General features: G+C 35.9%; 1 protein-coding gene and 1 pseudogene across 13 annotated transcripts in view; one reads left to right on the forward strand and one right to left on the reverse strand.

The window, feature by feature from the left end:
- EPS15 (epidermal growth factor receptor pathway substrate 15) overlaps positions 1-13,138 on the forward strand; it is a 190,932-nt gene that overhangs the window by 158,370 nt on the left and 19,424 nt on the right. For all 13 annotated transcript variants that reach the window (XM_027537284.1, XM_027537285.1, XM_027537291.1 and 10 more), the window contains one exon: positions 2,550-2,619. In XM_027537284.1, coding sequence (XP_027393085.1) covers positions 2,550-2,619 — 70 coding nt within the window. The remainder of the gene's footprint in view (positions 1-2,549; positions 2,620-13,138) is intronic.
- On the reverse strand, positions 7,490-8,207 carry LOC113889898 (annotated as a pseudogene).

The following is a 13,138-nucleotide window of genomic DNA, read 5'->3' on the forward strand; positions in this document are numbered from 1 at the left end:
CTCTCCCCTGGTGAAATTTTTCTACCATTCATTCTACTAATTTGTCCCCTTTCGGTTTTTGAAAGCAGCAGTGCCCTAGCTGACAGCTCTTAATTTCTCCATTCAAAACTGTAAACTAAACACCAAATTGGCAATATAATAATAGTTAAACATTTATCTAATCTCTTCTATGTGCCAGGTATGGTGCTAAGTTTTTTTCATGTATTACCTCATTTAAGCATCACAATAATCCTATGAGGCTCATGTATCATCCTCATTTTAAAGATAAAGTAAATGAGAGCTTATTATGTGTAAGTAAGTTAGTAAGTGACAGAACTAAATTCAGACTCTATCTGACCAAAATCTAAGGTCCTCACTACTGTAGTCTAAGATTCAGACTCATTTTTTCCTAACTACAAACCCCTGCTTTTGGTCATCTTTCTTCTTTTCAAATAGGCCTCTGTTAATGCCATAAGATATGAATCTCTCCCCACAAGTCTTTTTTTGTTCCTTCAAAGATGGTCTCTGTTCTCAGAGGGACATAATTTTAAAAAAACAAACCAAAACAAGTGCCATTTTCTACTGTCCTAGCTAGCATATGGTAGCTACATGGTAAGTCATACTGTGAAAGGAGGGAATGGATGGCTGATGTAGAGAAGAGAGAATTTCAGTGATAGATTAGGTTAGGCGACCTTATAGGAGGATTTGGAACATTAATTATAAAATCACACCATCTGAATTTTAGTCATGAAAATTACTTTCGTATATTAAATTGCCTAATTACTAAACTGAACATAATATAAAGAGAGTTTTGTGGGTGCTTGCTCCTTCGTAGGCTGCACAGTCCATCCTGTTCCTCTTGCTGTCTCAGTGCCCTTTTAGGGTAAGTGCACAGTCACTAGTGGTAAAGAACCTGCCTGCCAATGCAGGAGACATAAGAGACCCAGGTTTGATCCCTTGGTCAGGAAGATCCCCTGGAGGAGGGCGTGGCAACCCACTCCAGTACCTCCAGTTCTCTGTCTGGAGAATCCCATAGACAGAGGAGCCTGGCAGGTTACAGACCATGGGGTCACGAAGAGTCAGACACGACTGAAGCTACTTAGCACTCATGCACAGTGTATGATAAAGGAATAGAATTAAACCTGACACACATATAGGCCTACTTTTTCTCTCTCTCTCTCTCTGAGATGGTAAATAAAACTACAAGCTGTTTAAAACCAGGTCTGTTAGTTTTTCCTTCTCTCACAGTTGGGGGAGAAGCATTAATAGTTGGTGACTTGTGTTATCATGTCAGTGACTGTCTCACATTGGTATTTTAATTATCGTATTAGGAACCATGGAGAGTTACTTTGCTATACAGACCAGCTTGATTTTTTTTTCCCCCTTGATTGCTGTTTATTCATTTAGCAGATAATCAGAGTATAAGCTAATGTGTTCATTTTATAAAAATGTAAGTTAACCATCAGTTAAAATTTTCCGTTCTAAAAGCATCACTAGTTATTCTTTCTGCAAGTAATTTTTTTTAACGGATCCTGTTTTATAAAAAGAGAATATACTGTAAGTCTCAATGAGCATTGTTTCTCTCTTATCCATTACATCTGTATTACTTGAGTTCTGTAATATCCTTTGAAGTTCAGTTGTAATACCTAAGTTCTTGATGATTAGAAGTAGATTGTGTAATACAGATGACATTGATACTCATGAGTCAGAGTAGGAGATAAATATTCCAAAACTGTTTTTGTCCCCCTGTTATCTAATTGTATGCCAAGACTTTTAGCTGGCCTCTTAAAAAGAACCTGATGCCAGAAAGTTCAGTTATCTTCCTAGATATACATTTTGTTTGACTGTGATTTAAAACCAAGCTGAAGTAGGAAGATAGTTCAGTAGTCAGAATCTCTGGCTTCTATAAAACATTACAAAGTCCTCACTCTTTGTAGCCATTCACACTTAACATTTGCTCCAGATTTTTTACGTGGCTTATTATTTAAAGTGGCTGAATTTTTTTTTTAGAAAGCATTCTCTCTCTCTCTCTCTCACACACACACACACACACACACATTAACATTAGAGGAAGTTGGGTGAAGGGGATATAAGGTCTTGTGTTATCTTTATAGCTCTTCTAGAAATCTACATTTATTTCAAAATGAAAGTTAAAGAATAGTGTGCATCTAAACAAGTAGCAAAATTATGAAGGAAAGAAATGGATATCAATGCCAGGGTAATAATAATCTTTACAGAGGGGAGGGATGGGATTGTGATTAGAGCAGGCACATGAAGACTTTTGAGATGTTGGCAGTTTCATAGATGTTCACTTGATACCTTTTATTAAGTGGTTCATAATGTTCCATACATTTTTCTGAATGTATGTTATGTTTTACAGTAAAAGATTAGAAAATGATATGAATCATTTCAATAAGATTGCAAATCAGTAGGGGTAGACATTTGTTCCTAATGCCTTGTGTTTCTTAATTAGTTTAGAGTTTGTGAAGAATATTTTCTTTGGTGCGGCAATAAAGTTTCAGCTATGAAAAGTTTCCTCTCTCAATCATGACTGTGTGTGATTTGTTTAGGTAGAAATGTTAAAGCACAATGATCCTTTTGCTCCTGGTGGAACAGTTGTTGTTGCAGCAAGCGATTCAGGTAAGGAGATAATTTTCTTTGAACAGTAAACATCACCCTTTCTTTCAATTTCTTTTTTTTTTTTTGGTCTTTATCAAATATATTCTCCTATTTACTTGCTTATGGTTTTAAGATTATTGCATAGTTATTAGATTGGTACAAAAGTAATTGTGCTTTCAGACCCTGAATTTTAAATCATTTTAACTAGGGTCAAAGCTATGGTTTTTCCAGGAGTCATGTTTGGATGTGAGAGTTGGACCTTAAAGAAGGCTGAGTGCTGAAGAATTAATGCTTTTGAACTGTGGTGTTGGAGAAGACTCTTGCGAGTCCTTTGGAATACAAGGAGATCAAAACAGTCCATCCTAAAGGAAATCACCCTGAATATTCATTGGAAGGACTGAAGCTGAAGCTGAAGCTCCAGTACTTTGGCCACCTGATGCGAAGAGCTGACTCACTGGAAAAGACCCTGATGCTGGGAAAGATTGAAGGCAGGAAGAGAAGGGGCAACAGAGGACAAGATGGTTGGATGGCATCACTGACTCAATGGACATGAGTTTGAGCAAGCCCTGGGAGATGGTGAAGGACAGGGAAGCCTGGTGTGCTGCAGTCCATGAGGTCTCAAAGAGTCAGACACAAATGAACGACTGAACAACAGTAATGGGATCAAACACATCTGTATTAATCAAAATAGAAGCTATTAAAATCAACACATTTTTGCCAATGAGAAATAAATTTTATTCCTGAAGCATAAAAATCCGTGCTTCAGGATTTGACAGACTTTTGGAAAACATTTTCTGCATCTTGCTGGTTGTGGAAGCATTTTCCCTGTAAAAAGTTGTTGAGATACTTGAAGAAGTATTAGTTGGTGAGAGGTCAGGTGAATACGGCAGATAAGCCAAGACTTCATTGCCCAATTTGTTCAATTTTTGAAGTGTTGGTTGTGTGACGTGTGGTTGGGTGTTGTCTCAGAAGAAATTGGGTCCTTTTATTGACCAATGCCAGCTGTAAGTGTTGCAGTTTCCCATTCATCTCATCGATTTACTGGGCATACTTCTCAGATGTAATGGTTCCGCTGTGATTCAGAAAGCTGTAGTGGATCAGACCACCAGCAGACCACCAAACAGTGACCATGACCCTTTTTTTGGTGCAAGTTTGGCTTTGGGAAGTGCTTTGGAGCTGCTTTGTCTAACCACTGACCTATTTGTTGCTGGTTGTTGTATAAAAATCCGCTTTTCATCACACCTCACAATCAGGTTGAGAAATGATTCATTATTGCATAGAATAAGAGAAGACAACACTTAAAGGTGATGATATTTTTGATTTGTGGTCAGTTCTTGAGGCACTCGCTTCTTGAGCTTTTTCACCTTTCCAGTTTGCTTCAAATCCCAAATGACTGTAGAATGGTCAACGTTGAATTCTGGGGCAGCGTCTTGTGTAGTTGTAAAATGATCAGCTTCAATAATTGCTCTCAGTTGGTTGTTGTCAACTTCTCATGGCTGGCCACTTTTCTTGTCACCTTCAGGGCTCTTGTCTCCTTTGTAAAACTTCTTGAACTACCAGTGTACTGTATGTTCATTAGCAGTTTCTGGGCCAAATGCATTGATTTTGTGAGTCGTTTCTGCTGCTTTGACCCATTTTTGAACTTAAATATGAAGATCGCTCTTATTTGCTTTTTGTCTGACATCATTTTCATAGTCTGCAATGCATCTAAAATAAACAGCAAGTAAAATTTATTAGCAAAAAGCATAAAACAGGAAATATACATCAAAATGATATATAGCATAATCACATTTATTTAAGAATGTATTCCAATATCAAATGGCAAATTTCAACAGTATTAAATCCCAATTACTTTTGCACCAACCTAAATATATCCTATGTTCTACCAATAAAAACAATGGTGTTTGTATATTACTTTCCACTTTCCTTTTTTTAATATATATTTTAAAGTATTTTATTTATTTATTTTTTAATTTATTTATTTTAATTGGAGGCTAATTACTTTACAATATTGTATTGGTTTTGCCATACATCAACATGAATCCTCCATGGGTGTACACGTATTCCACTTTTCTTATCATTTATTATCTCATTTACTGTTCGTGTTAAAGAGCTTAATATGTACTCTAGCAAATGTCAGTAAAACCAATAAAAATGTTTTTTTGCTTTATAAAAGACAGTGTTCTTGGCAGTTTCAAAGTCAGTATTGATTCTTATGGATCGTGACCTAAATTTAAAAATTAGTGGCTTCTCATATTAGCAAAACTCCCTTGGGATTTCCCATGTTTTTCCAACAAAAATATTATAGGAAAAAAAAAAAGGGAACTTTCCAGAACGCTCGGTGAAAGGCGGAGGAGCGGCGGCTGCCCGAGCTGCGCACAGCAACGCGCTCCTTCCCAAGAAAAAAAAAAAAAAAGAGAAGGGGGAAGGAACTTAAAAGTAAAAACAAATTTAAGGAGCCTATCACATAAATAATATGTGTAGATCTTGCTTGTACTTGATTTGAATAAATCAACTAAAAAAAGATTTATGAGATGAAAGAAATTTGACAGATTGACATTAAGAAATTTTTTTGTTTTTTAAGATGATATGAAAATGGCTATTTTAGTTTTGTCTTTTAAAAAACAGTCTTCAGAGTTCCCTGTCAGTGCAGTGGTTAAGACTGCATTTCCACTACAAGGAGCACAGGTTCAGTCCCTGGTCAGGGAACTAAGATCTCACATGCTGCATAGCATGGCCAAAACCAGAGAAACTAAACAAGTCTTTATGTTAGAGATACATTATGTCAGATTTAGAGATTAAGTGATTAAATTGAGGTTTGTGTCAAAATAATCTTGTGGAGTGAATAAACAAATGTGTTTAGGAAATAAAGTTGCTAAGTACTAAAGCTAGGCAATAAATACATGAGGGTTCATTATACTAGCTTTTTATTTTTATCTGTTTTGAATTTTTCATAATGAAAGAGTCTTGGCCTTTTAACACACCCCAAGTATGTCATACTTTTATTTATTTATTTAGGCTGCACCTTGTGGCATGTGGAACTTCCCAGATCAAAGATTGCACTCGTACCCCCTGTAGTGGAAGTGCAGAGTCTTAACCACTGAACCACCAAATAAATCCCATATTCCCATTTTAAAGGTCAGGAAAGTGAAGATAGGAACATTAAGTAACTTGGTCAAGATTTACAGTTTTATTAGATTTGAACTATAAAGCCAAGATTCAAACCTATGTCTGGTAGAGTCTAAAAGCTTTTTCAACTACGTAACTGTTTTTTTCTCTCTATTCAATAGTTATTGTCTAGAAGAGCAGGGAATTAGAAGTAGACTCAAACATGTAAATACTTCAGTATCATGCTAAAAATAGGATGCCTTATTTTTCCAGATGAAAATACAGTGAGTTATTCAGTGTAGAAATTTGCTGATTGTGACAAATTGAGGATTATGAGTGTAGAGAAAGATTAGTATAGAAATGCCTTCACAATTTGAATTTCTTGTGCAAATATCAAGATGAGATTTAACAGTGTGCATTTTTTGTTTTCAGCTTGAAGATTAACATCCAACATAAGTAATAAAGAATGTAAAAAAGCAGATATGTAGAAAAAAAGATCTAATGTAGTGCTGGGTTTGGATTTAACCCAAAATTTAGAACTACAGCAAATAAGATTTCTGAAAGGCTTATTGTAACAAAAGTGGTCAAATTGTATCTTTTTAAAATACATGTGCTCTTTTAGAGTCTCAATTTTGAACTGATGAATTAATGTATTGATAGGGATATTATATGATAAAGGATAACCTAAGAGAATAAAATGAAAGGTTAATACATTTTAATTAACTCTTGATTGCCCACACTGAGGAATGGTAAGTGCCATGAGAATTCATTAACGCTGCAAGCATTTAAAGAAAAGGGAGATGGCCTCCCTTTAGAGCAACTCATGAATGATTTCAGAGCAGAAGATGGCCTTTGTGGTATGCCTTGAAAGAATGGCCTACATAAGTAGATATGGGAAGAGTAGTTAAAGCATAGAGAGTAACATGAGTGAGGAATGGATGAAGGACATATGGTGCATGTTCAAAGAAAAACCGACATTTTGATAAAGCTTACTTACAGATAGAGGAATAATCAGGTTAAATAAGGCTAAGGTGGTAGATTGATCTCACTGTAGGTTTCTGTTGCCTCTGTTGGTCTTCTCTTTGATTTCCAGTTCCTGGCTCATTTCCTGTAAAGTGGTAGAGTAAATGACTATAGTAGACTGGAAGTGGGCTAAGGTTTGTTGTTATCATCATCATGGTAATAGATACCATTTACTGAGCACTTGGTTAGTTCCAGCACTACATGTGCTATTTTCTCATATTTGATCTTGTTTAATTCTCAGAGCAACTACCTGAGGAAATTGCTGTTATGTTTATTGTACAGACAAGGAAAACCAAGAAACGGAGAGATGAAGCCATTTCACAAGGTTAAGGAAGTAGTAATAGATGGACTCACATTCAGATGATGTCTCTAGTTTTCCACCAACCTCTTTGGTCCTTCCTTCTCTGTCTCTTTTCTAATTCTTTCTCTTCTCCCCAACTTCTTTATGTTGCTCTAGGTCTTAGACTCTAAACTTATCTTCTCTGTCTGTATTCCTTGGGGTTCTCATCTGGTTTTATGGTTTTACATACTCTCTCCATGTTGATTTCTAACTCTAGCCACACTTTTTCCCATGAACTCCAGAAACCTGTATCCAATTATCTATTGACATCTCCACTCAAACATCTCATAGATACGTCTAACACAACATGTCTAACACCAAACACCTAATCTTCCTCCCCAAACCTGCTTCTCTTGAATCTTTCCCCATCTTTTTTTCCCCCTCAAATCAAAAGACTTTTTATTGCCTCTTAAAAACATTACAGTTGAGTCCATAGAACCATCTGGCATCTTGCTGTTTCTGCAGCCAGACCACTCAGATCTTACTCATCAGCCTGCTGAACTGTTCCTTTTTCAGAAACATAGATACCATCCAAAATTTTTCTGATATCCTTGTCTTCAACTGTGGAGGCTTGCTGAATCAAAGCAGACAAATTTGACACAAGTTCATTATCGTTTGCTTCAAGAATCATCTCATCTTTCTGGGTTTGACATACTGAACAAGCAGCCCCTGGCCTCTTCCGAACCCTTTGGATATAGTTTTCACCCAGAAAAGTTCAGATTTCAGCAAGAGAACCAGTCTCCTCAGTAACAACGCTGATGGGGAAGTGGACATACACAGACCTCATCTTGTAACAGAAGCCCAATATAACACCCTTGATCATGCTCTGACTACAGATCCTGTGAACAGTTGCCAGTTCCTTTCTGTTTCCCCACCATATGTCAGCCCAGAGCCTCTTCCTTTTCTTTCCAAGGAGACTGAGTTCTACATTGATGTGATTGAAGGGTACCTCTTGGGCCCTTCACAATAACTGTCTGTCCTTTCAGAGTAATGTCAAAATTTTTTCTGGAATGTTGACAGTCTGCTGAGAATGGTCTTCATTTTCACAGTAAATGCAGCAAAAAGCTTTCCCCATCCTCAGTTCAGTTCAGTTCAGTCACTCAGTTGTGTCCGACTCTTTGCAACCCCATGAATCACAGCACGCCAGGCCTCCCTGTCCATCACCAACTCCCGGAGTTCACTCAGACTCATGTCCATCGAGTCAGTGATGCCATCCAGCCATCTCATCTTCTGTCGTCCCCTTCTCCTCCTGCCCCCAATCCCTCCCAGCATCAGAGTCTTTTCCAATGAGTCGACTCTTCGCATGAGGTGGCCAAAGTACTGGAGTTTCAACTTTAGCATCATTCCTTCCAAAGAAATCCCAGGGCTGATTTCCTTCAGAATGGACTGGTTGGATCTCCTTGCAGTCCAAGGGACTCTCAAGAGTCTTCTCCAACACCACAGTTCAAAAGCATCAATTCTTCAGCACTCAGCTTTCTTCACAGTCCAACTCTCACATCCATACACGACCACAGGAAAAACCATAGCCTTGACTAGCCGGACCTTTGTTGGCAAAGTAATGTCTCTGATTTTCAATATGCTATCTAGGTTGGTCATAACTTTTCTTCCAAGGACATCTTTAACATTGTTAAGACCTAAAATCTTAGAATCATCCTTGGTTCTTTTTTTTTCTCTTACTCTGTCTCTAATATATCAAGAAATGTTACTGATTCTACCTTCAAATTATATACAGTAAAAGTCTTACAATGGCCTAAAGCTTTCTCATAATGTCTCATTGTTATTACCTTTACTCACTCTGCTCCAATCACACTGACCTTACTTTTGCTCAAGAAACAGGCTCATGTTCCTTGGGCCCTTTACTCTTAGCTGTCCCCCATTCCTAGGATGATTTTTCTCCATATATCCACAGGATGATCTCTGTTACCTCTAACAAATCTTGGCCAAAATGTCACCTGATCATCTAGCCCAGCACTCCCACCATAATGTTCTCTACTCCTTCTTACTGTATTTTGGCTTATTACCTTCTAGTGTACTAAGTAAATTTCTGTGTTTTTCTCTTATTTATCTCCTCTTCCTTCCTAAATTTTGGCGTCCACAGGAACTTGAATCTTTTTATTCACTGATCTCTCCCAAGAACCTTAAACCATACCTGGGGACTTAATATTACTGAATGAGTGGGTGAATCAATTACTGTTCTCACAGAGCATATGAAAGGAGCCCAGTGGATGAGAATTTTTATTTGGGGAGAGGGGCATATTGTTCACTTTTTTTCTGATAAGTGGGTATTTTAACATTGTGGTGAAAAATACATGATATAAAATTTACCATTTTAGCCATTTTTAAGTATACAATTAGTGATATTAAATACCTTCACATTATTGTGCAACCATCACATCCATCTATCTAAAGAATTTTTTTCATCTCCTAAAACTGAAACTATACCAGTTAAACAAGAACTCCCCATTTCCCCTTCTTACCAGGTCCTGGCAAACACCATTTACTTACTGTGTTTATGAATTTGACAACTCTAGGTCCCTTATAAAAGTGGAATCATATCGTATTTGTCGTTTTGTGTATTGGGCTTATTTCATATGTCATAATTTCCTCAAGGTTCATCCATGTTGTAGCATGTATCAGCATGTATCCTTCCTTTTTAAGACTGAATGATATTCTGTTGTATGAATATGCCACTTTTTGTTTATATATTCCTCCATTAATAGACACTTGGTTTGCATCCACATTTTGACTATTGTGAATGATGCTGCTGTTCATATAAGTTTGCAAATACCTAATCAAGTCCTTGGTTTCAGTTCTTTTTAAGTATTTACTAAGAATTTCTCAATCATATAGTAACTCTATTTTTAATTTTTTGAGAAGCCATCATACTGTTTTCCATGTTTTACATTCCCATCAGTAGTGCACAAGGATTCCAGTTTCTCTACATCCTTGCCAACACATACTACTGTTTAAAATAATAACCATATTAATGGTGTGAAGTGGCAGCTCATTGATTTGATTTGCATTTCTCTAGTGAATAATGATGCATATTGGCCATTTGTATATCTTTGTAGCATCTATTCAGGTGCTTTGCCCATTTTAAAAAATCAGTTGTTTGCTTTTTTGTTGTTGCAGTGTAGGAGTTCCTTATATTTTGTGGATATTAACCCTTTATGAGATATATGATTTGCAGATATTTTCTCCTGTATCATAGGTTGCCTTTTCATTCTGTTGATACTGTCTCTTGGTGCACAGAACTTTTTAATTTTGACGTTGTCCAGTTTATGTACTTTTTCTTTTGTTGCCTATGTTTTTAGTGTCCTATCCAAGAAAATATTGCTAAATGCAATGTTGTGAGGTTTTTCACTTATGTTCTCTTCTAAGAGTTTTTAGTTGTAGGTCTTACATTTAGGTCTTTCATCCATTTTGAGTTAATTTTACTTCATTCTTTTTCATATGGCTATCCCATTTTCCCAAAACTACTTTTCCTTTCCCATTGAATGGTTTTAACGTCCTTGTAGAAAATAATTTGACTCCATGTGTAAGGGTTTATTTCTGGGCTCTCTATTCTGTTCCATTTATCTAAGTGTCTTAAGACCAGAACTGTTTTGATTACGATAGCTTTGTAATAAGTTTTGAAATCAAGAAATTTGAGGCCTGTAACTTTGTCATTTTTCAGGATTGTTTTCGCTATTCAGGGTCCCTTGAGATTCCATTTGAATTTTAGGTTAAATTTTCTGTTTCTGCAAAAGAGTGTCATTGGGATTTTGACAGTGATTACATTGAATCTGTAGAGTGCTTTGGATGATATTAACATCATAACAATACTGAGTCTTGCAGTTCATGAATGTTGTCTGTTTTTCTCTTGATCTGTATCTACTTTCTTTCAGAATGTTTTATAGTTGTCAGTATACAAGTCTTCCTTGGCTAAATTAATTCCTAAGTATTTTATTCTTTTTGATGCTATTGTAAATGTCATTGTTTCATTAATTTCCTTTGCAGATTGTCCAGATTATCAATATATGGAAATGCTATTGATTTCTGTGCATTGATTTTGTATCCTGCTACTTTGCTGAATTCATTTATTCTAAAGTTTTTTTTTTTTAGGGTTTTTTGCATGTAAGATAGTGTCATCTGAAAACAGATAATTTTACCTCTTCCTTTTCAGTTTGGATGCCTTTTTTGTTCCTCCTTGCCTAATTGCTCTGGCTAGGATTTCTGTGTTGAATAGAAGTGGTGAAGGTGAGCATCCTTGTCTTGTTACAGATTTTAGAGAAACAGCTTTCAGTCTCTCACCATTGGTATGATGTTCACTGTTGGCTTTTCATATGTGGTCTTTATTATGTTGAAGTCGTTTCCTTCTTTTCCTAGTTTGTTCAGTGTGTTATCATGAAAGGATTTTGAATTTTGTCAAATATATGCTTTTTCTGCATCAATTGAAATGATCATCTGGGTTTTTTTTCTTTATTCTGTTAATGTAGTGTATCACATTAATTGATTTTCCTGTGTTGAACCATCTTTACATATAAATTGAGAGTCTGTATCTTCGTCATCTGCAGTCTAGCTGACATCTTGATTTGAATGAGAATCTTAGAATTAAAACTGTTTAGAGTTGAGTGGGCAATATGTTCCTTGTGTATGGGGCTGAGTTACACAGACTAAGAAATATCAGAGGTCTGAATGTCTTTTTTCTTTTTTCTTTCTTTCCACAGCTATATAGGTCATTCAAACCTTGTTTTTGCATTTTTCTCATTTAATCTTTATAACAATTATATGGGAGGTGCTATTCTTTCTCTCTTTAATAATGAGGAAAATGGGACTCAGGCCAAACAGTTTGCCCTGGGTCACAATAGCTGTCTCAGTGCTCAGTTTCTAACCCATGTCTTATTTCAGAGCTCATGATATTAATCATTTTGTTACCACGCCTCTGCCTTATATCTTCTCATCCAGCTCTGACAATACAAAAATTGGAGTAGGGTGATGCCACAGATTTTTTTTTTTCTCTCAAACTTATATTACTGCCTTTGTTAGAGCTGAGGGAATCATAGACATGCTCTAGACCAGAGTTTTCACATTATTTTTCATGAAACCAGCTTCCAGAGGGGTCTTTAGGGAGTTGGCCGAGTCTAGTTTCATTATTTTTAAAGTGTCTCTGAATTTTTTAAAACTGCAGTTTAATTAGGTATATGCATTCAGATTTATTCCGGACCAGATTTTAACATATTGGAGTGCATTGTAATATCAAATTAAATGGGTTTTGTGCAAACCTATAAATAAACATTTATTTAAACCACTATGAAATTACAAGACTCTTGTTCAGAAATGAGCTGCTTTCTTGGATGAATAATGTTTTTCAAATAGAACAAACAAAGCCAAGTACAGAAATAAGTTTGATCCCTGACTTAAAACATTTGTGTTAATCAAAATGGCTTCATTGTTCTCATTGTCATTGTGATAAGTAAATGTTATAAATTTAAACTTAAAAAAATTTAGAGTTAATTCTTAAAATTCATCTTACTTGTTTCATATGTTGGAATTCCATTTAAGATTTGAGAATTATTATCTGGTCTGATTCCTTAATATATGGAAGAGAAGCTGAGCCCCAGGACTACTTACTAGTTTACTTCTGAATCCCTGTCCATTGATCTTTCTGCTGTGTTATCCTGCCTCTTATTTACTAAATAATAAAAATGAAAAAATTAAGATGTCTTTGGAACCCAGAATTTGATGAAGGATCCTGAGAGCAAATGAAAAAATGTTAGGTTAAAAAAATGAAAGAATTTTGTAAGAATCTTATAAAAGGTCCATAAAAGGACTTTTTAGGGTTGAGGGAAAATAATTGAGACTTCACCCTTACTGGGCTCTTATTTCAACAATGATAACAAAAACCAATTAGGAAAGAAGTGGATTATTTGAAGCAAACACAGGCAGTGACTTTGGAGATTATCAAGCTTTTTGGTCTCAGGATCCTTTTTAAAAATGAATGAAGACACTCAAAGAACTTTTGTTTTGGGGATCTTATTTATCAGTATTTACTGTTAGAAATTGAAACTGAGAAATTAAAAATTTTTA

Source organism: Bos indicus x Bos taurus, chromosome 3 (genome assembly GCF_003369695.1).
Source record: "Bos indicus x Bos taurus breed Angus x Brahman F1 hybrid chromosome 3, Bos_hybrid_MaternalHap_v2.0, whole genome shotgun sequence".
Classification (NCBI taxonomy): domain Eukaryota; kingdom Metazoa; phylum Chordata; class Mammalia; order Artiodactyla; family Bovidae; genus Bos; species Bos indicus x Bos taurus.